We start from the raw sequence: 25,179 nt of genomic DNA, 5'->3' as shown, positions 1-25,179 counted from the left end.
AGCCTCCCGAGACGCCGTTCTACACGCCGGCGGCGTCGCCGGCCCGAGACGCTTGGTGATCGATGTGAGCAGCGAGCGCCCAGGCTAGCTAAGCTTGTCGGTCTGTATGAGTTTGCTTGCTTTTGCCCATGCTAAAGCTATGTGCTAGCTGCCTGTCAACATGCATTGGCCATTGTAAAAGCAAAGTCGTCATGACTCATGAATGGCAATGCCATGCCAATACCATAGTACTTTGGATGCATGCATGCAGGTTTTTGCTTTCCCGGCTCGGTCACTCGGTCAGGTCAGGGAATCAACCATCTTGCCTCCACTGTAGTATTTTATTTTTATTGTTTTCATTCATTGCAAACGAACTGATATGGGCTCAGCTAATCAGCGCGCGAGCGCCGGAACGGCAACCAGCGCTCGATTTCGGACAGCGGCTGATTTTTCTTTTTTGGGAAAGTTTCTCTCTCCCACGATTTTCTATTTGAGGGACCGAAAAAGGCGACCAGAGGGGGTGAATGGGAGCCAATGAAAAATTCTCGCAATTAAAAGTTCGGCCTATGATTCCAAGTTTACACCCAACCCTCGAGTCCTAGGGGAAGTGTAGAGCAGCTATAGAGGAGCTACACTAACACAAAGCAGCGATAGGAACAAGCAAGAGCGACCGCGGAAGCAACCACGAAGAGCAGCACAAAAACAGCACGGTATAACTCACCGGTTGATCCGACGCTTGAGTTTGAATGGCGTCGGTTCAACCGACGAGCAGAGCCGGCAGCAGTCAAAGCGAGCACCGGTTGAACCGAGGCAGAGGCTTCAAAGGGCGTCGGTTGAACCGGTGATAGAGCACCGGATGATCCAACAAAATCAAGCCCAATCGTCGGTGCAGTTGTCCAGAGGGACTGCAAAACGACGTAGTGAACACCGGTTAAACCGACGCCAACAAAACCCTAGCGTCGGTGCAATTGACCAAAGAGATCACAAGGCGAAAAGTGCTGAGCACCGGTTAAACCGACGTAGACAAACTTCAATACGCCGGTGCAACGGCAAAAACCAGCACGCAGAGACAGATATTCAGGCTTCACCGGTTGAACCGATGCTTGTGGAACAAAAGCATCGGTGCAACCAAGCCGAACGTCCAAAACCCTAAAGTACCAAGATCCTAAACACTGGTTGATCCGATGCGGACAACTTCAAGGCGTCGGTTCATCCGGTGCTAGGAAGAACAGAGTCCAGAAACCCTTTTCAGCCCGCGATCTTTGGAATCTTCGATGATTGGAAGATCAAATCAAGTCCAAAGGAGCTCAAATTTTGCAGCCATGATCACAAAAGACTTGTGAACATGTCCACGGAAAGAATCGACGAATCACTCCATAGTTTGGGAGGAATCGAAGAATTACGAGCAAGAACGGGGGTTTTCTCTAGAACATCAAGAACTTCGATCCGAGTGGACTCGTGATTCCAGGGATTGTAGCACTAGGCTAGATGTATTAGAGTCACTTCAAAGAGTCACGAAATCATCAATAACCAAGCCATCAACTCGTGCTCATGAATCGACAAAGGAAAATCGAATTTCAAACAGACGAGGCTCAAGATGAACGAAATCGAAGTGAATTCAAAACCCCGGAGGGCACAAGGAGGGAAGGGCCTCCTTTCCCGATCAATCTCAGTAAAAAACTCAAAATCCCATGGTTCAACTTCTACTCCTAGAGAAGAGAGGGAGAGAACAGAGAGAAAGGGACAGAGGGGGCGCCTGGAGGAGATGAGAGTGGTGTCTGGTTCCTTGGCTCCATGGGCAGGTGAGTTGGCTGCCCTCCTCTCTCTTTTATCCCCACTAACTCTCTAGACTAAAGACTAAAATACCCATAGACTTAACTAGACACTAGAAAGCCCGTAGGGGCAAAACCGGAAAAGATACATTGGACTCATCCGACGGCCGAGGTTCTTTCTTCGACTCGAAGCCTTCTCCGCGATGCCGTCATGTCGATGAAGATCCGGTTCGCGGTTTTGGGGGTCCGCGAAACCCGGGTAGGTAGCCGGTTTTGAGAAAACCGTCAAAACTCCACGTGCGGGAAGATTCCCGCCTCCACGCCGTGTCCCTAGACAACAAGTCACGTAAGTTGTTTGGCATAAAAAAAACTCATTAAATCACGTAGAGAGAGGGAAACGGGATAGGAGGGAGTAGGTGCCTCATTGGAAATATACAAGACATACCTGACTTTCTTAGGAAATCTAATCTCTTCCATGGGTGTACAGAAACGAAACAACGTTTCATGAAGTCTGTAGTCTGGCATGAATAAGGTTCCTTCGGTACTGAAAACAAGATTCATGCCAAGAAAGTTTCCATCATAATCAAAAACTGCCCCACCTTCACAAACCTAGCACCAAGCACAGGAAAAGGATTACAAGCGATACATGTACATAGGATGATTGGAATAACATAAAGTGAAACCGAAGTAGAATTACGTAGGAAAAACATCATTATATTGCCCCAAAGATATACTTTACCAAATATAATAATAGAAACAGATTAAAATACTTATGTTGCAATGCAAGTCTACCTTAGAGATTTTACAAGTTGTTCTCACAAGTGATGGGACAGATCTGCTTAAATCACACTTTAGTATCCCACTTGTGGTGGTTAAGTTGCCAGAGATTTCATGCCCTACAGATACCACATTACCATCAGGTGGAAATTCCAACAGATATCTGAAACCTACGGTTTCAAGATCCAGGAAGTTCTTGGCATTGACAACAGCAAAATTGCAATCCAGATCATATTCTCCCAAGAACCCTATGATGACATTGTCTTTATGGCATACTTTGACCTATAATGGTAAAGAAAAAGAATGGTAAACAATGTTTATAGTTATCTTATGTAAAAGAAAAGAATTAGTAAAGGATGATTACCAGCAGCAACCTTTAAGTTATCATGGTATTTTCTTTCTTTAAATAAAGCTTTAACCAAGCTTGCTGAAGTCACAAACCTTGTAATGTTCCTCTTGCGTTTCACAGCTATGCCTGAGCATGTAAATAACACCATGCGTCCTAAATCGTAATTTTCATCAATTTTAATCAGCGATGTTTAAAATATATGATAAGAATAAGAAGAGTAGAAACAGCGCATATAATCACCATTGGATAGAGAAAGCGAGACCACTTTTAGACAACTTTGATACAACTTGTTCACTGAGCTCATTCCAGACAACTTGACTTGATTCCAGATGCAAGTCACCTAGTTAAAGAAACATGATACAACGCAGCAGTGAGTGTTCAGATAGAGCTGTAAGAAACATGAGCAGAAAAGAGGAAGGGACAGAAGACCTGAAATCAGTAACTCAGTTGTCTCTCCTTCATTGCGAATTATTTTGTTCTTTGTTGAGCTTCTTGTCAGATAAGTTCTTTTATTCTTCTTTGAACTTCTTGTGAGATCATCGACACTTTCATTCATCTTCAAGCTTCTTCTACGTTTTAGCATCTTCATAGCACTGAGGCAGAAGCGTGCGTTTTAAAGAAAAAGTACAAAATGTGGGCCACAGCAGTAAAATGATGTAATAAAACTAACACAGATCTACTCATCAGAAGACCATATACAGGTTTTATGTCAAGGCTGGGCTCATGACCATTTTTCCCCTGTAAGTTCAAACATCAACTTTGATAAATGTTAACCAAGAATAAGTTTGTTGGACAGTACTCCAAACAGGTGTCATAAGCGACTGTTTTGATATCTTGTTCAGATCAGGCATACAGAAACATGGTAAGTTTGGCAGGAGACTCCAAATTAGATGACCGCGTAAGCTCATTTGTTAGCTCAACTATGTTATGCAGGACTTGACAATCTAGACAGCTTTACACGAAACCACCAAAGAAGCAGCCACATGGGCATCAGAATCAGTAGGAAAGTTATATAGTTTTCCATATTCTCTTGTCCATATACAAAAACCAAAGGCAATGCAAATATGTATAAAAAAGTTTTATAAGAAAAATGAATGGTACGGTGGGTTCAGCATAGTATATGAGCACTGAGCTGCTTCAGATCCTAATCCAAACAAGGTGAGTGTTTAATGCGCTGAAACAAAGTTAATACAGACCTCTAAACGCAGTTAATTTAATGCACTGAATAATCTGCTAGTACTAGTACTTGTTTCAGATACTAATAATAGACATTCCTTATGCAGATCTCTAAACGAACTCACAGTACATTATAATACCTAGTCAAGTGTTCATATGTTCAAAGAAGTTGAACAGTTCACCATAATAACTACCTAAATTGCCAATCAACCAACGCGAAAATCCTGGATCTACCAATAATAAACGCCATTCAACCTTCATTACCACATATATGTTTTTTGAGGCGCAAGCTGGGGCTTGGTGCTTCAGATGCCCAGCGTTGCACAAAAAGGGAAGGGAGGGGATGAGGAGGAGGGCGGTGTACGCACCTGATGTCGGCCGTCCGGAGAAAGATATGGCTGACGGCGGCGCCGGCGCGGCAACCGCAGTCGTATCGTATCGCCGGCCGTCTCTGAGGCCACCTTCGGAGCGGCGGGTGCATGCATACATACAAGAACCGACCAGTCGGAGAAAAAACGGACCGGGCCAACCATATCTAAGAGCAGCTTCTACACAGTGTTGGGCTGTAATAGGCCCATTATATGTATGCTGGTGTAATTGGACTTGGACCTATCCTATCCCATTCATTTTCTGCATGGCTATTTTCTCGAAATCACTTCATTTTGTTGTGTTTGCCATGATCTCACCTGCTTTACTGATTGAAATCGTAAGTTGTTGAATGTGATCTCACCTTTTTTTTCACAACTCATGCAAGTACCTGTAGTTTTGATATTTAAGTTGAAAATTATGACTTCCCAGAATCTCCATTTAGTGATAAGATGGCATCACAATTCATGGTTGTGGTTGTTGCTGATTTGTTGCGAGAGAAAAACATTGTTGGCTGGCTGGTAGCTGGTTTGAAGCGAACAGAGTGTTAGTGATATGCCATCAAGTCCCGTCCAAACGAAAAAGAGGTTGGGCTTGGGGGTTGGGGCGACCTATGGCGTCTGCTAGTTTGCTATTATAAAATATTATTAGGTCCGTGCCCGTGCGTTGCAACGGATCACAAAGAATCCTATCATGAATTATATGCAATGCTGCAAGTTGCTTTCATCTTTGTTTCATTTTCTTTCAGAAAAAGCAAAATACACAATGCAGATAGGGGCGCAACAATTTTGTGGCGGAAGTAATTGCCGAGCCTTCATCGATTTGGGAGCATTGTCCTCCGTTCCTCAAACCCTACATACACCGAAGGCCCGAACCAAGCCAGCCATCAGCCGATTCGCCACCAAACAGCGACAACCCCGAAATCCAAATAGCAACGGAGAGGAAGGATGGAATCCACCACTCACCTTGATACCCATCTCCACCGCTGCGGCGGGGAGCGTGCAGCGCGTGGCACCATGAGGTATGGGCACTGATCTGTAAATCAGAATCTGGATAAATCAATTCGATTCTAATTGGAATCCAAATCAATCTGAAACTCTGGAGAATTAACCTTGTGCTGTCACGACACGAATTGTATAAGTAAAAAATTAGCGGTCTCATAAAGGTCTAGGTAAATATATTAATCGTAGTAATGCATGAACACTATGCTAGTAATAGCAAACTAGCTGATCCTAATTTCAGGATGATATTTCGGCGAAGCCACTTTTTACCGTGGCCAAAACATAAATTTCTACTGTAAAAAAAATCATAAATTTCTGGACTGACAGTGGCCTAAGTCCCGTCCAAACGAAAAAGAGGTTGGGCTTGGGGTGGGGGGTGGCCAAGTAGCAGAGCGCCGCCGTGCTCGCGCTAGCTCACCCCTACCCCTACTCCAAGGAAGGAGAGCACGCCCATGGACGGCCCCCGTTGGACGGAGGAGGTCGACGACCTGGTCGACGCCGGCAACGTCGATGGCGCCATCGCTCTCCTCGAGTCCGTCGTCTCCAAGCTCTCCACCTCCGCCGCCGCTCCCTCGGCCGCTGACCTCCGCCTCGCCACGGCGCTCGGGGACCTCGCGGGCCTGCACGCCTCCCGCGGCAACACCCTCCGCGCTGACGACCTCCGCGCCCGCGCCATCGTCCTCCGATCCCGCGCCGCAGCCCCTGGGGCCCTAGGGTTTGTTCCCCTTCTCGTCCTCGTTGCCTTTAACACCACAAGAAAAGAATCTACACGCTTGCTCTCGCAGTTCCTGCTCGGGGCGTGTTGCTTCGGCCAATTTGTTCAACTGCTTATTTATTTCTCTGTTCGGTTACTATATTAGAGTTAGGTTCATTGGGTTTGGGTTTGTACAGAGGTTACTAATAGGACACCTGATGATGTAAGATCAGGAGGCATTGATCACTTAATTCTCGATTACTCCTACTTTTAGCATCTCAACCTTTATCTAGCCTATTATTTGCTACTTGAATATATAGCTACTCCATCTGTCTGCGTGATTACGTTGACTCTTGGCTGCTAGTAGATTCTTTGTACTACCCAAGATTCAGTGGCAAAATACGATGCGTCTAAAATAGCAGGCAGGAACTAAGTGGTTATGTACTAGTTTGACTTGCGTGGTTTAGTTGGCTTGATCTGTATCCTCCTATCTGGACATCCCTTTCCTTCTTACTTTTGTTTGTTTTGTGTCAAACAATCTTTCTGAAGGGACCAGGAGTTGACACAGAAATGTATATCACAAGAGGGTGCAGTGGGTTCAAAGGACTCTGAAGTCTTAACTAATACTGAACAAAACAATGAAGATGAAGAAGATGGTATTGTTTTTGTAGTGTGCCCAACCTATTTGTCTTGTGAACATATCTCATAGAAAACTGACATCTTTCATTCTTTGATGCTTGCAGATTGGGAGGCTATTGCAGATAGCGGTGCACTTGATGACACACTAGTGCGCTCCCTGGATCAAGAAGCTAGGGTGCCTTCTTGTAGCTCTTCAGAGAAAAGTAGCACCCCATCTTCAGGACCCAAAAGGAGGGGGAGGGGTTCATTTCTCTATGATAAGAGTGTTCTGTACAGTGACCAGTGTGGTTCAGAAAGGGATTTGGATGACAAAGAGTCTAGTCCTCATAGTGGATCAAAAGGCCATGTAAATGAGCAGGAGAACAATGCTGTTGCAGGTATTAAGGGTATTCATTTCTTTCTGTACAGTTAGCCTGTTTATGCTCAGAGATGAAGGACTAATTCTTTGGCTTTTTTTTTTGTAGCTGCTAGACAGTTTGGGACAAAGCATGTTCTCGTCCTATATGACTTTTCACCTAGCACGCGCACAACAGATCTGGAAAGGATTTTTGAGAAGTTTGGGGATCATGGAGTTGCCATTCGCTGGGTTAACGATACTTCTGCACTTGCTGTTTTTAGGACTCCATCAGCTGGTACTTTCATTCTTACAGCTCTTTCTAATGCTATTTCTACATGGTTGTTCTTTTGGCGCAACCAACACAATTCCCTCTCCCTCCAGTGAGTGGCATGCTGGGAATAAATGTTATGTTTTGGTCAAGTCCAAAGTAGGCAACAGAATGCACAGTTTGCCTATGTTACCTGGGTTGATTGTTCAAATTTCATGCTGACTCACAGTTATTCTATTCTGTTAAGGCTTGAACTTCATGCAGATGATATGAACCGTCCAGCCATCCACTCTTGTTGTTCTTGTCTTTGCTTGCATGTATTCTGATCCCTTGATTCTTTCCAATTAACTCGTAGCTAGTGAGGCTCAGTCTTGCATACCTCCAAGATGCAAAGTGCGGTCATTGAAGGAGAATGATGATTTATTGACAAAAATAGACGGTAGAGGTAATATCCTGTATCTTATGATGTTTCCTTTCTACTTGCTCGCCAGCCTTGGTTGTACGATTTTTACTTTTTAAAAAAGTACCACACACTCCGTTTAAAGTTGCTCTTGTGTCTTGGTGCAGACCTAGAACCACCCAAGCCGAGACCAAAAACATCTGCAAGAACAGCTCAAAGGCTAATTGCTCATGGTATGGGATTGAAGCAGTTTACAAACTTTGGGTCAGATGAGTTGAAGAAACAGGAGGAAGAGAGAAAGAACAGGATTGCCGCTCGACAAGCCATGCGTGATGAGGCTTGGGGTTCAGATTGATAAGAGGATGTCGAATTGCTGGTCATGTTCACCACACCTGCGAGATTGTTACACAGGTGTTTCAGATGCTTGTACTCTTTACCACACTTGGTTTTATGTTTGATTGATCAAGATCTGAGATCTGATGCTAGCGAAGAGTGGGATGAAGCCACTAACATGTAACACAATGGCGTATTAGATGGTGATGGGGTACGCTGGTCTTGCAATACTGCTGGACCGGGATGGGATTCTCCTGAATTGAAATGTAAAGCACAGTATTGCAAGCACACCTGTATCAGGCCGTAGTAGACCTGAGTGCTGTCAGGTCCACATGTCAGTGAGCAAAGCTAAGAGCCTTGTGGCAGCGTCCATTTTGATGAAGCATTTCATGCCATGTGGCAGTAGCCCTTTGCTCATAATAGCCTAACGGTGAGGGTTAATCTGCAACATAAAAGTTTTTTTCTTCAAATAACAGATGTAATCTCTGGCACCAACAAGAGATGCAGATGGTAAGTGCTGAAACCACGAATCCACCACTATACTAGTGTTTTCTTCAATTGCTAGAAGCCTTATATTGTAAATAAGTGTGTTGCATATGCGTTTTTTTAGTGCTTGTGTTTAGTAGAATTTTCCAAAATATAGGGTAGAGCATGCTTTAGCGTTACTTGGTAGCTTGTGTAGTGAAAGAATTCAATTTTGGTTGGTACGAATTTAGCAGCACATTTGATTAACAAGGCAAACAGTTAGCACTTGCTTGTGTTTTCAACAGCTGGAGTCGTCAGGTCAGTAGCTCTCCAGGTGAGGTGAGCGTTGCTGGCTTGCTGCTGCCTGCTGCTCACCACCCATTTCTCCGGCGTCTTGTTTTCCATCCTTTCGACAACTTTACAACTGCGTGACCATCCTATGCCCGTGTTGAACACACAGAGGTGTGTATATATGTGTGTAACAAAACCACAACAGCTGAACAAGAAAAGGCCGAACCACTTAATTTTTGTAGAAGAGAAAAAAAATTCTATCAACCTTTAATCAGCAACAGTTAGCTTCTCTACAGCATTCTTACAAGTAGGAGACACACAGACAACTATTTACTCTCACAAAAAGGCATCGGAAATCAGAATCCCTGTAGAAAAAATGAATGAGAAGACGCATCTTGACAGCAGGAACAATGAAGATCCTTCTTGGCTCCATAACTGAATCAAGGTATTACTTCTACCAGTCACCAGCACTATCCAACTCCATCATTAGGATTTCTTCCGAAAAATGGATTGATTCTATCATCTGTACCAACGAGCCATATAAGTTATTAGATTTGGTGGCAAAGCTGGAAATATTGCCAATAAGCCCTATTTTGCCCAGCCTCCTTAATGCTGGGCGGGTCAAAACTTGGGGGTTAGGTTAGAGAAAATGATGAGTGGGATACGCATGCTCGTATCCATTGTAATCGTAGTATAGCTTTTCACCACAAGCTATATCACGGCAGGCCACCAACAAGACATGGCTCTCCCCATCAATGTCATAACGCACACATTTGACATTCTGCTTCTTCTTGCCATCCCTGCAACAATTTAACAGTTTGAAACTTCGAATACAGTGCACGTCCTTTCTTTCAGTTTCAGGTGAGAACACAACACAAACAGAAAAAGCAACTACTTACGGTGTGTAGTTATTGATGCCGCTAATAAAGCGAGAAATGTTTCCACGTTTGTCAGGGCAAATGACCAGCCTCTGAGAAGGATCTTCTGTCAAAAGGAGTGTCATAATACAGTCGCAATCATCGCTTGCCCTGTTCTCCAGATAATCAACATCCCCAGCATATTCAGTGATGAAGGTCATATCCTTAATATCAGCATCAGCCTGCACAGTGAAACTGCAAATAGCTATGCATGTGTTATTTCTGTCTACTGAAAAGTGGAAAGAAAAATGTGTATGTACTCAATAGAGTCCACTGCTTTGCTCACAGAATTTGTGTGTATGCCACTGAAATTTGCGTGGCTGACACTGACACATCGAGGTTAGTGTCACACACAAAAATTCCAGTGGTATGCATACAAATATCAAATTTGGGGCGCAAAATTGCAAACTTTGAATTGTATACGGACAAGTTTCCAGAAAGTAAAGAACTGAGTGCCATTAGTTCAAGAAAGTACCCTTCACAGGAATCAAATACCACAAGAAGTGGAGGGCATTCGCCTCTTTGTTGCATGGTTCTGCATAGCTCTATGGTTTCTTTATCCTCTTTGGGAAGAATCTTGAAAAGTTGGGTGCAATATTAGAATAAAACACCCAATGGGTACAATATTATTTCGGGTGAAAGATTTCCTAACCTGCATACCACCCTCCTCCAATCTTGCCTGATTGGAAGATCTAGGAGCCATATTAGGCATGTATGTCAACTCATTACTGAATACCGTTTTCGAAGATATCAAAGCAGTGGCCAGAGAAGCCATTTGTTTGAGTCTTCTAGCTCTATCTTCAGTTGGGACAAATGGCAGTATCCTCCTCCTCTTCTTGTGCATGACGAGAGAGCGCTTCCTTCGTTTTCTAACATCTGAAAAAGATGAAGTAAATTACTTGAGTTAGTACCATAGTAAATACATCTCTTTCTGATTCATACTCAATCTACTTATATTTATTTCCGATATCAGTTTAGTTTGTGTTTAACAATAGCTCGGTACTCTGTAAAATATTAGATAATAAGGCAGTCAATCTAGCGCATCAAATTCGACATTTTGCAATATCTGTGAGATACATACGGAAGTGGGCACACATTCTTTTTCTTTTTTCAATCACACATTGCCATTACTACTGCAAATGAACGCACCATCAAGATGAAGTACATGTCTGTTCATTAAAGTCTCATTTTTTGTTATTTGAGGCCTGAAGTAATTGAAGTTGAACTGCACATGGATAAAAAAAACACAGCTCAGCCTGTACTAATACACCCAATGACTAGAAAGAAGACAATGGAGCCTGTACAACATACAGCAATCAGCAATAGGACCAATACGAATATGGATTTCTTATGGGAAAGCCAAAGGCAGGAAATATTTTTTAGGACTAAATGAATGCAGCCAAGATAATCGAGAGGATACACATATACCCACAACAGAAATCCGCAAACCGTGACACCATAAATGATCTACAGCATGAATTGTTTCAACCCCATGTTGCCATTACTACTCAAAAAGCATGCATAATTAAACAGCTAAATGTTTGCCCGATAATGCTGTCCCACCTATTTCCAGTCATGATGTAAGAGAATATGTCACATTTTAATGTAAACCGCTGTCTTTGTTCCCTAGAACTTGCAATTTACAGTACAGGGGATATTTGCTGCATCAGTTGGATAGCCATGGGATCATCGACGCAAGCAATGAAAACAAAAGGTCTCGCATTTCACAGGGCACCGCGCAATGGTGCACGTAGGTGGAAGGAATTACCTTGGGAGAGCCTACATTTCCCGGGCACGCCATCGTGGTCATCCTTCTGAATCCGGAAGAAATTGACGATCTTGGTCTGCTTCATCGGAAACCCTAAGAGATCCCCCAGAAACAGAAAGGGAGCAGGAAAAAACAGGGAGAACTGAGAAGATGATACAGCAGGAGAAGGAAGGCGACAATCTGAAGGAGATTAGGAGAAGGAGGAGGGAGAAAGCGCGACGGTAGAGGGAAATGTCGAGATCGATGTCGGAAGGAGGGCCCCCAAGACTCACTTTTGACGGGCTTGGCGGGCGGGGCGCAGTCGGGGCAGAACCATGGGCCGATGGGGACCTTGGCGGCGATGGGGCGGAGGCAGAAGGTGTGGCGTCCTCGGTCGCAGCGGTCGCAGAGGAGCAGCTCGTCATCGCGGTCGCCGGAGCCGCATGTGTCGCAGAGGACGGCGTCGTAGACGGCCTCGCGCGCGCGGGCGACGGGGGGCGGCGCGTGGACGGGGCGCGAGCGGCGCATGACGTCGTCCATGGAGCAGAAGCGGCGCGGCGTCGGGGGCTCCGGGGGCGGCGCCGCCGTGCGCTTCCGCCGCAGCTCCGGCGAGCTCGTCGACGGCGGCGCGCTGCGGCCCATGGCGGCGGAGGGGTGGGACCGTGGGAGGCAAGGGGAGGTGCGGGCGCGGTGACCTCTGACGCGTCAGAGAGAAGAGGGGGCGATGACGTGGCAAGGACGGTCGCTTCGGGAGCTGTGTCGGCCTCCGAGTCAGCCAGGGCCAGTCGGCCAGCGGCAGCAATCACTCCGGGTGAGGTGACCGTTACTGCGGTGCGGCTCACTATGATGATGCTGATGCGTATAGAACAGAAAAAAAAAACTTTACTTTTTTGACCGCAAAAACACTTTACAGTCGTATTTCATTCACTGCATTCGGCTGGTGGTGAGGCTGGAGCTGGAGTGCTGTGAGATAAAAACACTGTTATCTGGCTGGTGGCTGGAAACTGGAGCTGGAGGGATGTGAGAGGGAAACACTGTAGCGCTGGAGGTCTCACCACCAGCCGAACGCAGTGATTATTTGAGTCAACTCTCAATCCAAACTGCTTTCGACCGCTGGAGTGTTCTTTTGAGTCAACTCTCAATCCAAACTTCATTTCTTTCATTTTGTAAGATAAACTCGCATGCTTTCTCCTCTTAATGAAAAATGTGTCCAGCCACAGTCGCAAAAATAAACTCACATGCTTCAACCGGTTCGACAAAAGGTGTAATTGGGAAATCGACAAGGAGTTGTGACATTGTTCTTCAGGTGCGCCGCAGGCAATCTTTATACATATTTGCTTAGGTAATATCTTGAGTCTACTATACACAGGATAGCAGCACTCGGCTGGAAAATTTTATCCCCAAGTGTCTTCTTTCAAGATTACAGCCATTAGAACTTTGATCGCTAAGAGCATCTCCAAGAGTTCCCCATCCCTCTTCCCCATCCCTCTTCCCCATCTTTATTTCTTTGGAAAAAAAGAAAAAAACATTCTCCAATAATTCCCTATTCTAATTTCCCATCTCTTAACAATTGGCATATTGCCCATCTTTGTGCGTAAAGATACGCACTCATCGGTGACTCCCGATCGGCTTCTCACGGGTGATTGGTGATTTTTCGTCGCCGCCTCTTCTCCCGCCTTTCTTCGCGCCGCGCGAGGAGACCTCGTTCGCGCCATCGCCGACGAGGAAAACTGGCCGCAGCTGCCACAGGTAACTATGGATCCCATTCATCTTCTAGGTGGAGTGCATGCTGTTGTCCTGCGCCTGGCGGAGGGCCTGCTCCCTGCCGCCCTGCACCGCTGCATGCCGCCCTGCACCAATTCCTATCAGCCATGGAGGCTGGCAAGTGGTGGATCAGAGAGGGATGCCAAGCCAATCAGGGAGGGGTGCCGATAAGACAGGAGAGAGGGACGCCGAGGGGTGCCGATCAGAGAGGGGCGGCGGACGGCAGGCTGCAGGCGCGGCGCGCGGAAAAACAGCAATAGAGCCACAATTTCTCTTTTTTTTTTTGAATTGGAAGTAAAAATAGGGTACTATTGGAGATGGATTTTTCTTTTGTCTCCCCATATCTATTTGGGGAGTTGCCAAACAACAAATTTGGGGGGGGGGGGGGGGGGGGATATAGGGAACTCTTGGAGATGCTCAATCTATACTGATCCCAGCTCCAACCCGCTAAAACCTCCTACGCATAAACTAAATAAGAAAAGAGGGGAAGCTCCCAGCTCGTGCAGCTGTTGAGCTCACACCTCGCTAACCAATCTTTTCTTTCTCCACGCAGTGTGTTCCCATTCTGTTCCTGATTTCTTGTGCAGCCAATAAAGGTAACAACCTTCTTACCAACAAATCAACAATAGCCGTTTCCAGGCTTTGCAAGTTAAACACAACAACTGGAAGAAAAAAAATGAAGTGACAGATTAAAAACTTAAAACAGGAATTAAATGCCCACACAAAGTATCAAAACTGGTAGCATCCTTACGGGAAATGTTGTTTTCCTGGCATAATGTGATGGCAGTCATGTCCATTACTGAGAGATCTCTTGCTGTCACTTCATGATAGCTCACAGTCTCAAGAAGACGAGCATTGGGATTATGCCTGGGGTCCGCGTCGTACAGACCATCAACATTAGTCACTTTAAGCACTACCTCTGCATTGACTGTTTGCATATAACAGCAGGAGGAAAATATCAGTATAAAATATACTGTTAGTTTAAACAACTTCTACATAAAACAATGATCATTTGAGAAGCCAGTTTAGGAAAGATAAGTTCAAGCTCGCACAATGATAGCATGTTTCTGCAGGAACACTAGTGTGATTAATGATTGCTTGTGTAAAAACGTAACAGAGTTATTAAAAACACCTGCTAACAAACATTTTCTACAAGTCCCAGCACCATGGCAGGAGACCAGCTTAAGCTTGGGCCAGTATTATTTGTCTAACCTAACAGTTGCATCTGCAGTTTCCGTCTTCACTTGATCGGACCAGAATGTACATGCATCCTTCATTAGATAAATGAAGTGAAATAAATACACCTCTCTTAAAGCATGTTGCTGTGAGATTTTTTGTGAGTCCAATTACCTGCAACTAACTACAGCAATGACTACTAATGCTTAAAAACTTATGTTTAGAATATTTACTTACTTTCTGCACATCGAAGGGCTGCGGGCTCCCAGGCCCAGCAGCAAATATAACAACCCTTCCTTTCTCTAAATGTTTGACTGCTCTTCGGCGGATGTATGGTTCTGCAACCTCTGACATACGGAATGCAGTTTGCACACGGGTTGGTATTCCAATGCTCCCCATTGTTGCTTGAAGAAATATAGAATTCATCACAGTGGCCAACATGCTGAATTAGGAAATATAATCAGATGTAGTGTTGAGCTACTTTTTTGTAGTAAGAAACCATACTATTGCTTGTCACAAGAAATGGCTTTCATAATGACCAGCAGTCAGGGGTGAAGCTAAAGCAAACAAGAAGGGGGTGCACCATTAGCACTAGGTTGCTCTGAGGGATGCATATCTAATTTGTGTGTGTGGGGGGGGGGGGGTTGCATAAGTGGTAAAAATTTGATTATAATGAGTAACTTTCGTTTTTTTCGTGGGTGCATTGGCAACCTATACTTCCTAAGTAGCTTCGCCCCTGGCAGCAGAGTCACAGAACATTATGGACAGAGAATATGTAATACATTAAAGGAGGTTTTGAACTTTCGCGAAATTGCAAATTCCATAAAACAGTTATTCATATTTCCTCTCAGTAAACTATTTTGATGGAATACCCAAATAACTTTTTTCCAGCTTGTATCTTAGGCACGATCCACTTGCATTGGTATTACAAATGATGAACTGCTAAAAAGTTAACATGAATGATGTATGAAACTACCAAAATGGGTTGATATTGAGCTCAGGGTATGCTTCATTATCTGTTTCAACTTCTTGTAAATGCCACATACAAGCAGAGCACAGGATGAGTGAATGAAGATACAAAGCGCTGGGCATGTTACCCGATGCAATCCGCAGATGAGCGGTCAAGCCCACTACATCCAGCCCAAGAGGCCCCACAGAAGATATTGCCCCCACCAACAAGAATAGCAACCTGCAAGGGAACATTTTGAATGCACAGCATATAATTATAATAGAGAAGAACAAGACAATACAAGATGCTTTCAATGCAACTGAATCTAACCATTAAATTAATGAATACTATCAAGCATACCTATGCACATTTTACTTCACTAATTCTAAATCTTGATAACAGGTATATTCAATTAAGAAAGAAATGAAGGGTAGTAGAAAGGATACACCTCTACACCTAGCTTGGTGATAGAAGCAACTTCTCTTGCAATTGCCATTGTAATCTGCAACAAACCACGCGGTTACATTAAATTACATGAGGAGCTGTAGCTCTTTTGAAACAACAACGACATTCGGCTTATTGGGTTGGATATAGTGGGCTTGAAGGCCCATTTCCTCCTCAGAGTCAGTCCATTCCCATATTTGTCTGTAGTGTCTCTCATCGTTTCCCAGTAGCGGCGGTTGCTCGCTGCACTTGCGCTCCCACTCCAACCATGGCCACCATTGCCGTCATGCCGGCTTTCTTCCTCCTGCACATCCCCTCTTCACCATCCTTGTCTCCTCTGGTCAGTTATCAAGTTGCATGCAGTCATCATCTGCTTCACTTGTTGGTCACCCAACATCAGGACCATACCATCATGCAATATATATCCAGGCTTCAGAATGTATAAGCTATCGGACTCCTTCAATACATGCAGCCTATAGGATGGTAACGGGCAGTCCCATGATACAAAAACAAGTTGCAAAATAAAATAAATTCAATTAAATGGTCACTTATCATAACTAGAATGAACAATTAGATTGCATTCTCATGTTTGGTCAAATTATTATAGATTTGAAGTTGGTAAAATCATCTGAGAGCAAAGTGTTGCAACTGAAAGAATGCAATCAACTTTCTATCAGCTCACAGTAAAAGACATGTAGGAACAATAAAATAACCAAATGGTTGATTGCCTGGCTATTATAACTCTTTTGGTCTGATATCATTCAACTCTACAGTGACCTCTAGATGGTGCTAAAGCTGAGAAACTTTTAACAGGTAGGAGTACATCAACCTCAAGATAGCATACAATATAATACACTTGATCTACTTAACTGAAACAAAACCTCACACTCCCTGCACTAGCATACCGAGGTCTGAGCACCAGCAACAGTTACCTTCCCTCAAGGAATGAAGGAAGAGACGGCAAATTCAAGTGGCAGCGGCAGCAGCAGCAACTCGAGGCTCCATCTGTGGCTGCGCTGCAGCCTTCCTTTGGCAACCTTGAAGGAGATACCACTGCAGAATGGCAAGCCTTGCTGTCTCAAAGGCACAGTAGCCTAGCGCCGCGAAGCAGGCGCTGTGCAGCACCCTGGGGCCAATGCCACGGGACAGGCCCATGAGCCCCTCCTCCACGACCACCTCCCTCATCGTCCCCAGAATGGTGCGGCTGCCCTCCGTTCCCACCCTGGTCATGAGGCGCGTCTTGACGACGTCCAGCGGGGTGGTGAGCGCAGCGGATATGGCCCCCGCGAGAGCGCCGCAGAGCACGCTGTCCCCTGGCGTGAGGCTCTCCTTGTCGCGACTCTTGAGGATGAACGACTTGAGGTACTCGAAGGAGGAGTAGCTGAGCACCCCGGTGGGGAGGTTGCGGAGGAGCGTGGCGGCGTATCCCGCGTAGAGGCCGAGGAAGCCGTCGGTGTGGATGATGCGGAGGAGCACCTGCCAGGAGTGGCCTGTGGCGGCGCCGGACTGGAGGCGCTGCGTGATGAGCTCCTTGGGGACCATGATGGCGGAGGAGGAGATGTTGCCGCTGGCGCCGGCGAGCGGGGGCACGAGGAAGGGCGGGAGGTGGGGGCGGAGCAGCGACTTGGCGAGCTCGCAGGTGCCGAAGTAGACGGCGGAGGAGGAGGCGGAGCCGAGGATGACGGCGGAGAGGCCGCGGTAGAGGCCGAGGGGCCCGTCGGTGCGGAGGATGTCGAGGAAGACCTGCCAGGCGGTGGCGGAGGGCGCGGCGGCGGCCTGGAGGCGGGTCTTGACGGCGTCGATGGGGAGCAGCGCGGCGTAGGTGAAGGCCCCCGCGGCGGCGCCCGCGCAGGCCCCGATGGCGGCGCGCGCGAGAGGGGTGGGGGCTGCTGCGGCGGGCGCGGGATTGGGCTTGGGCTTGGGCGCGGCGGGAGCGGGAATGGAGAGGGAGGAAGAGGAGAAGACGGGGGCGGCGGCGCCGGAATATGCGGCGGGGAAGTGGAGGAGCAGGGAGGTGAGGTCGGAGATGAGCGATGGGAGGTCGGGGTCCGCCTGGGACCGGGTCATGGCGGGCAGCGCGAGGCGGGGGGTGGAGCTGGAAGGAGGCGGCGGCGGCATCTCGTCGGCTGGGTCCGGGCGGCGGCGAGGATTTGTGGCTGGAGTGGATTTGGAGGATCCTGAATCAGAGGGCGGCGGGTGGTTGGATTGGATGGCGCAGCCGGCCGGCAGGCAGGCAGGCGGCTCTCTACTCTCAACAAAAACTCGTCACCGTTGCACAAAGCATTCTCGCAACTTTCTTTCGGCCACGAAATTCAGGTTTAGATCCTGACTGTTTGGAGGTGCTAAATGTCAAATGCACTCCCTCCATCATATTTTGAATTTTTCAATTTTAGAAATATAGCTACTGTAACTGGATTGAGGGAATACTATTTTGTTCTTATTTTAAAATTTGACTAAACTTTAGTACCCTCGTGCTAATCTAAAGTTTAACACTTTAATGCATTAGCACTAGTATCACATTCGACCTTCCTGGCATTCACTCCATGGGCAACATTGTCGCCATCAAATTTCTTAAATGAGATGATGGAAACGAGCATGGATAAGTAGTATGTACACATGCAAACACATATAATTCAAAAGAAAAAGAAAAAGAAAAAACTTCTTTACACCTGCATTGGCTACAATACAACAAAAGGCCAGAAGGGCTGTCCCACCCTCTGGCGGCTCTGGCCCCCCATACTACCTGTTTCGGCGTTCCACGGCTCTATGTGCATTACATCGGAACCGGGCTAGCTACCAGCCCTTGGACGGATAATATGACTCGGAAAATTTTCAAAACAATAGTGTCAAGAATTATCGACATTACACGGGCAAAAAAAGAATTCTCAAGGCCTCGCCACATTTGCACTATGGCTTTGGCGCCTCCTCTTCATGTTTCCCTCCAACTGCCAGGCAGTATTGGATCATCGAGCAGACCGGATTGATGATGCCGACGACACTCGCTCAGAGCTCCTTACATTGTACTTCTCGTACACCTTGTCGCGGTTCTCATTCCACCAGCTCTCTGCTTGATGCTCCCCAAACCGCCTTCGACTGGACACACAAATTTAAGATGAGAGGAAATGGCAAATGCACGCTGCTAAGTGCAAACAGATGTTAGCAGAAACAAGCAAGCCGTATCATGGTTCATGATAAGATCCACTATAAAATTTATGCCATTTGATACTGGTAAATCAATTGATTATTTAAATTTCCTTGCACATAGTTTCAGACTAATGCTCATAGAATGATATACCTCATTGATTATTTATATGATCCTTTGCCAGCAAAGGTGTCTGCAGTACTACTACATTCCAGCATAGCTGGAATGTCAAGATCATGAAGTGATTTGTGAAATCCAATTTTTACTATTCTAGTCAACTAGTAATGCGTCTAATTATAAATGAAATAATAAACAATGTAAATAACCATGACAGCTCCTAAGAAACAAGACAGAAACTATTAATTTACCTGAAGCGTACGCGCTTTAGATCTCGGGTCCCATCACGAAGAGTTGTCAGTGTTATGTATACACCAGGTTCATACTGCTCAATCCACTCAGCCTGAACTTGGTTGCTGGGAATTGATACCGCACTTCGAGATTTGTAACCATCCTCCCCATTTAAAAGGGACCTAGCATCCTTGCTGCTACTATCATCTGCTCTACTGCTTGCGCTCAGCATCTCATCGCTACTGCTATGTCCTCTTCGATTCAAATTTTCAACATCAGGAGGACCTGAAACCCGAAGGCTGTGAGCACTCACTTCACTATTTTCACTAATACTTCCAGGTGGTTTATGATGACTTGAGATTCCATTTGTGTGCAATGCTCGTCCCATGTTCAGGCTAGGTGTGCTGACAGCACTGACAGACTCATTTCGTGGCTGATGAATACCATTCATGCTAGTGTAGATAGAAGCATACATCTCAATGCCATTAGGAACATGTGCTTGTTTTGCTTCACTACCATCATAGGCTCCCTGATCTGGTGGTAGTCTCTCAGCCATATCCTTGAGCTAAACAAGCCACAGCAGAAAATACATGCAACAATCACCAGAGAAAGCAAACTCAGTCAAAAACAAGGGAAAGTTGGCACATCGCTAAGACAAAATAAGCTCATCAATATTTTATCAAGCTACGTACAAGTACACAATTTCTCTTGGATCAGATAAAGTCCCTACATTTTCTCTTCTATATTTTATCAAGCTAGGTATAAGTACTACATTTTTTTTTTGAATGTGTAATTTGATGACATAAAGCCATCGCTGCTGTTGCAATATGAAATATATGCCTTCTGGTACTATGATAGTTGACAGAACCAAACCAGCACCAGAATACCATTTGCGACAGCGTCAGTATAGCTAAGAAGGTATAAAAGTACTAAGACAATCAATATTACCTGTCCTGTTAGGGACTTTATCACTTCCTTAGCAGCTTTAGACTTTGCAGATTCCTCTGAAACCAGTGTCATGGCCTCTTGTACTTTCTTTGCTGATTTCTGCAACTCAAGTTCTTGAAGCTCACAGCGGTGCCTCAGATTATCAACCTAAAGAGGTGCACAGATTTAATTGTTTGTCCATGTAACAACAACACAGAGCTATATACTTCCATATAAATCAAACTCAATACCTGTGCACGGAGTCTTTCAACCTCTTGATTTAACATCTCATTAGTCTTTGCGAGACTATCAGCAGCAGTTTTAGCGATAGAAAGGCCATGAGTTGTTGGGACTGGTGTGGTTGAACGTGGTGGGCTAGGCTTGCGAGAGAAGGGGGAAACAGCCCTCGACGAGTTCAACGATCGAACTGCTGATGTACGAACTGCTCTTGGAACTGATTTGTTCAGATCAATTCCACCAGATAAAGCAATATCTCTTAGCTGAAGAAGTGAAGTCATTTGAGGATTCCGAAGAAATGACAGTGCATCAGTTTTCTTCCCTTGTTTTGCTGCCTTGCTATCCAAACTTCTAATCATATCCAAATTGCTGGGTACAATTGCTTTTGCCGATTTAGTATCAGGGTTGCTTTCACCAGAGTGGCGAGGCACAGCCTCTTTCCTCTTATTTTGATTAATTGTACTGGAATATGCCGCACTGTTCAGTTTCGTGAAACAGGAATCGCAAACACGGTAAGGTTTCGCAGGATTAGGAGCCAGTGCTGCTCTCAGAGCTTTACGTGAGGTGCAGGCATTACAATGGACAAGCCCACAGTTATGGCAATTGTGCCTCTTTCGGGTGAATCCAAACGGTTGCCGACATGAGGCGCATTGTGACTGCTCAGATCCTGAGACCCACTTATGCTGGCATATAGCTGCAGTGAAGTTTGAACCACAAGCTATGTGCCTAACAGCCCTGTCTCTCAATGCCTCAACGAGTGTAGGTATTTTCCTGTCCTCGATATCTCCATGGCCCAATCTTCCATTGGCCCCTTTCCCCCATGTATAAACTTCACTCTTATTTGTTAACACTGCAACATGGTAGGAACCACAGGCAACTTGGACAACATGTTCACTCATAATATCTTCAACTAAGCATGGAAGTTTACCATCTGAGCGGGGATTCCCAAGCTGGCCATAAACAGTATTACCCATGCTCAAAACTTGTCCAGATGTTGTCAGGCCTACAGTAAGACTATGACCACATGCTATCCTGTAGAAATCATAATCGATAAGTGAAGCCACACAAGTAGGCTTAAGCCTTGGTTCCTTGTCACCATGACCAAGCCGATGTTTGTCACCATCTCCCCATGTGAAAAGCTTTCCAGAAGATATACTTGAACTGGATTGGGTCACTATAACTTCTACAACAGCTGCAGTGTGCCATACACCACATGCAACAGCAATTGTTTTTAACCCCGATAAAGACTCTACCTCCATTGGACATGATATACTCTCACGGTTTCCATGTCCTAAGACTCCAAATGTACCATCACCGAAGGTAAATAGCTGACCTCTTGATGTAATCAAGGCAGTATGCCAGGTCCCACAAGAAACATAGGCAACTTGAAGACCCTCAAGTGCTCCTGAAATTCTTTTTGGAATCCAGTGGCTTACATCAGTACCATTGCCTAGAAGTCCAATATTATGTGTTCCATCACCCCAGGTGTACAGTTCGCCAGCTGTTGTGACAGCACAAGTGTGGAACTCCCCGCAGGCAACGATGTCCACATTGCAAATTGCTAAGGACTCAACCAGATGAGGGTGAAGAGAGTCTTCCCTTGATCCATGGCCAAGACGTCCTCCAGATTCCTCGCCCCATGTAAACACTTCCCCATTTTTAGTGACCAGAGCAGCGTGCTTGACTCCACAATCCACATGATAGACGTCAAGAACTAACTTGGACTCCAAGGGCTTCGGCAGAAGAACATCAGCCTTCCCAGCTGACCTGACTACTCTGTCAGAACCAACTCTTACAGTGTTGTCGCAAATGACTTCACCCCACACGTATACGTCGCCTGAGGAATCATAGTCATCTTGTGCAGAACCATGGCTTGATGTGCTAGGGGCACTAGACGTGCTAACTCTGATGGCATCTGAAGAAGCCCCTTTGGCGTGCATGTTTGACGCATCTGATCTCCAAGTAACTATGGAATTTTAAGAACAGTGGCAACACATATGGACCAAGCGACCAACAGCTCTGATTGAATATTGTATAACCTGCACACATGTAACAGAAATGAAGTGAAATCCACCGTAGCACATCAATTGGTACGGTAAGTCAAATCAAAATGGAATTAAATTACAGGGAACTAGAATATATGGAGATGTTCTGGGTGCTGCGATTCTGAAAACGGTTACAGGAATGAAATGCGAGCAGTCTACCTATGCTATGAATGGAAAGAAAAAAACGCTCACGAATATGGGTAAACTGGTGTTTCAAGAGAGCAGGGGGTCTACTGGTTGATAGCACCAAGAGCAAGCTACAAGCTTAGACACAGGGATTACACATTTACACTACACGCAACAGGGATTGCAATAAAAAGAAAGAAAGATTTTTTTGTGACGATTCTGATATGTATAGACCTGCGGAGCGATGGATTGTAGGTATCTGCCCAAGCACTGGCTGCTTTTTATTTATTTTTTTGAAGGGTAGCACTGGCTGCTTTCATCATCTAGTGAAGGTATATGGTGGTGGTTTGAAGCAAAGCAACAGAGGCATTGTGGGGATCAGAGTGAGGCGGGAGTAAAGGGGCCCTCCGCATAGCAAGCGAATCCACAGCGAGGTGGACGGATTGGAGCAGGGCAGCCACCATGGTGAGCAAGTAAGATTCGGGATTGACTGGTCGCGCAGCAGAGGAGGAAAGGGAAGATCCGGCGACCCGGTTATCCATCCACGAGCAAAGCTAGGGCTTTCTTACCGGGAAGAGGAGGAAGCGGTGGGGACTCCTGCGGGCGGCGGATCTCCGCTCCGCCTTCTTCTCAAGTGGGGGAGAGGCTAAGGCGGCGAGCGGTGGCCTCGCCGCCTGGGTTTGGGTGTCTCCCCCTCTTGCCTGTCGCCTCTGAAATCTGAAGCGGTGGTGGAGTGGGAGCCTGGGAGGCGAGGCTCGAGGTCGAGGGGGCTCGGCTGCTGCGGCCTGCTGCTCGCTGCTCGCTGCTCGCTGAGTCTTGCGGCAGGTGCAGCCGGGCAGGAAGGGGAGGGGAGGGCGGCTGCTCGATCGGTCCTTGTCTGCTCCTTTTTTTTTTCCCCCTCACAGTTTTCCTGCGAGTGTGATCAACCTACTGCTGTTTACTATTTGCTTGCTTGATCGAGGCAACTGCCGTTTACTACTTGCTTGCTTGCTTCAGATTTTAGTTCTTTTTAAGACAAAAACAATACCCCGCATTTTCTCAATACCAGTGGCAGCAGCAGCAGCACAGCAGGATCCCCTCAATCAAAAAATAACTCGTGATTGATCAAGAAAACAAACAGTCCTCGCCTAGCTCCTCAAAAATAAACATCACATGCCAAAAAAAAAAACTTGTTTGGTTTCAATCCCGAAACATAAACATATAGTACACTGTATCTTTGTACTAACTATCATGATGAATTAATCATTTCGAATAAATATATGTATAGCCATTGGAAGTTCGTAGACTAGCGTGGAACTTTCGGAGAATTCTAGTACTAGGAGACTATTCAATTTGAAGGTGGTAAAATGGAAGCTGTGGTAAAATAAGTACTTTTTTGCGAGTGTGGTAAAATAAATACTGAAGCTGGAGAGTTTTCTTTCCTTTTCTTGTTGGCCTGTTTTTGGTAAACGCAACGCACGCTTCCCTTGACTGGACCTATCCATGGCCTCCATTCTCTCTCTGGATCGACCCATATGAGCAGATGAGCTGACGGATGGATCGGATCAGGGTTGCGTAGTCAGTTTCACGAGCATTGCTACAAAATACTGATCAGCACGTACTCTTATTAGACCAATCTTAATGGGAGTATCGTAGAAGTGTTATGAGTTGTCGTGCCACATCAGCAAATTTGTTAACACAACAGTCTCATTTATGAAAAGATGAGGGGAGTTTTATAGGATAAAAGATGAGTGTCGTCGCCCTGATACTCCATCCTCCGGCACAATTATCAAGTTCACAAGTTTAATAATTGTGCGATGACTCCCCATTAAAATTGCTTGTGCTTGGGTATTAGACCATCCCAACCCTCCTAGTAGGATGGTGTCCATAGCATTAATGAGGTTGCCACATAAGCAATTTGGTGACATGGCAGGAGATCAATGAGAGAAAAGATAGGTATGATTTCTCATGTAAAACACCATATCTACATAAGAACCAAGAAAAGGAGAAGAATGATAGGGCGAGGCAATGAGAGAGAAAGAGAAGATTGGATTATTTTCTTCATTTATCATAGAAACTATGCATTGGAGAGGTAGTGTTTATAACTAGTTTCTTACTCACTTTTTCCTTTAGACACCATCTATGGACACTATGGGTTGGAGATAACCTTATTACTACTAGTGTGCACGCTTGTAGGTACTCCCTCCGTTTTAAATTGTATGTCGTTTGATTTTTTTGACTTTAAATTTGACCACTCGTCTTATTCAAAAATTTGTATAAAATATCACTTCTTCTTCTTTTTGTTGTGAGCTTCTTTATCAATACAAGATTTTCAAAAATGACTTTAATTTGGCAATGTTTGTACAATTTTTTTAAAAAAAGATGAGTGGTCAAATTTGAAGTAAAAAAACTACAATTTGAAACGGATGTAGTAGATGTTACTATAGCATGTACGTGCTTCGGTTTTTCCCATGAATATACATATACTATGCACGTATTTCATGCGGCCCACGCGCGACATGCACGAGACT

The 25,179-nt window shown here is 45.4% G+C and overlaps 6 protein-coding genes across 12 annotated transcripts; 1 reads left to right on the top strand and 5 right to left on the bottom strand.

Annotated features, from left to right (window-relative positions):
- Positions 1 to 2,906: 2,906 nt before the first annotated feature.
- On the bottom strand, positions 2,907 to 4,541 carry LOC120709345. The gene is made up of 4 exons (XM_039994966.1): positions 4,422 to 4,541; positions 3,307 to 3,470; positions 3,118 to 3,217; positions 2,907 to 3,030 (listed from the first exon to the last, which is right to left on the bottom strand). Exons 1-4 carry the CDS (start codon positions 4,532 to 4,534, stop codon positions 2,943 to 2,945), a joined length of 465 nt encoding a protein of 154 aa, XP_039850900.1. The 5' UTR covers positions 4,535 to 4,541; the 3' UTR covers positions 2,907 to 2,942.
- Positions 4,542 to 5,753: 1,212 nt separating this feature from the next.
- Positions 5,754 to 8,496, top strand: LOC120709344 (R3H and coiled-coil domain-containing protein 1-like). Its single transcript, XM_039994965.1, has 6 exons — positions 5,754 to 6,135; positions 6,664 to 6,770; positions 6,858 to 7,130; positions 7,218 to 7,385; positions 7,714 to 7,803; positions 7,926 to 8,496. Exons 1-6 carry the CDS (start codon positions 5,873 to 5,875, stop codon positions 8,111 to 8,113), a joined length of 1,089 nt encoding a protein of 362 aa, XP_039850899.1. The 5' UTR covers positions 5,754 to 5,872; the 3' UTR covers positions 8,114 to 8,496.
- Positions 8,497 to 9,053: 557 nt separating this feature from the next.
- Positions 9,054 to 12,266, bottom strand: LOC120709343 (probable Histone-lysine N-methyltransferase ATXR5). Its single transcript, XM_039994964.1, has 6 exons — positions 11,805 to 12,266; positions 11,533 to 11,625; positions 10,417 to 10,640; positions 10,240 to 10,340; positions 9,747 to 9,959; positions 9,054 to 9,647 (listed from the first exon to the last, which is right to left on the bottom strand). Exons 1-6 carry the CDS (start codon positions 12,151 to 12,153, stop codon positions 9,488 to 9,490), a joined length of 1,140 nt encoding a protein of 379 aa, XP_039850898.1. The 5' UTR covers positions 12,154 to 12,266; the 3' UTR covers positions 9,054 to 9,487.
- A 1,534-nt stretch (positions 12,267 to 13,800) lies between these two features.
- LOC120710341 (uridylate kinase-like) lies at positions 13,801 to 14,850 on the bottom strand. Its single transcript, XM_039995967.1, has 4 exons — positions 14,689 to 14,850; positions 14,626 to 14,635; positions 14,027 to 14,203; positions 13,801 to 13,937 (listed from the first exon to the last, which is right to left on the bottom strand). The coding sequence occupies exons 1-4, from the start codon at positions 14,848 to 14,850 to the stop codon at positions 13,801 to 13,803; spliced, it is 486 nt and encodes a 161-aa protein (XP_039851901.1).
- LOC120709341 (protein MITOFERRINLIKE 1, chloroplastic-like) lies at positions 13,816 to 18,077 on the bottom strand. Of its 7 annotated transcripts, none has more exons than XM_039994958.1 (5): positions 16,750 to 18,077; positions 15,549 to 16,317; positions 14,689 to 14,893; positions 14,027 to 14,203; positions 13,816 to 13,937 (listed from the first exon to the last, which is right to left on the bottom strand). In XM_039994958.1, exon 1 carries the CDS (start codon positions 17,960 to 17,962, stop codon positions 16,811 to 16,813), a length of 1,152 nt encoding a protein of 383 aa, XP_039850892.1. In that variant the 5' UTR covers positions 17,963 to 18,077; the 3' UTR covers positions 13,816 to 13,937; positions 14,027 to 14,203; positions 14,689 to 14,893; positions 15,549 to 16,317; positions 16,750 to 16,810. The 7 variants fall into 7 exon arrangements, with proteins under 7 accessions (XP_039850892.1, XP_039850890.1, XP_039850893.1 ...); XM_039994956.1 differs by having other exon boundaries at positions 13,851 to 14,203; positions 15,549 to 15,640; positions 15,849 to 16,317; XM_039994959.1 differs by having other exon boundaries at positions 13,851 to 14,203; positions 15,549 to 15,640; positions 15,849 to 16,214.
- Positions 18,078 to 18,444: 367 nt separating this feature from the next.
- LOC120709340 (PH, RCC1 and FYVE domains-containing protein 1-like) lies at positions 18,445 to 23,552 on the bottom strand. The gene is made up of 5 exons (XM_039994955.1): positions 23,239 to 23,552; positions 20,513 to 22,537; positions 20,283 to 20,429; positions 19,355 to 19,899; positions 18,445 to 18,937 (listed from the first exon to the last, which is right to left on the bottom strand). The coding sequence occupies exons 2-5, from the start codon at positions 22,436 to 22,438 to the stop codon at positions 18,808 to 18,810; spliced, it is 2,748 nt and encodes a 915-aa protein (XP_039850889.1). The 5' UTR covers positions 22,439 to 22,537; positions 23,239 to 23,552; the 3' UTR covers positions 18,445 to 18,807.
- Between the last annotated feature and the right edge of the window lie 1,627 nt (positions 23,553 to 25,179).

This window comes from Panicum virgatum, chromosome 5K (assembly GCF_016808335.1).
Source record: "Panicum virgatum strain AP13 chromosome 5K, P.virgatum_v5, whole genome shotgun sequence".
In the NCBI taxonomy this organism is placed as follows: Eukaryota; Viridiplantae; Streptophyta; class Magnoliopsida; order Poales; family Poaceae; genus Panicum; species Panicum virgatum.
This window is presented reverse-complemented; position numbering and strand designations above follow the sequence as displayed.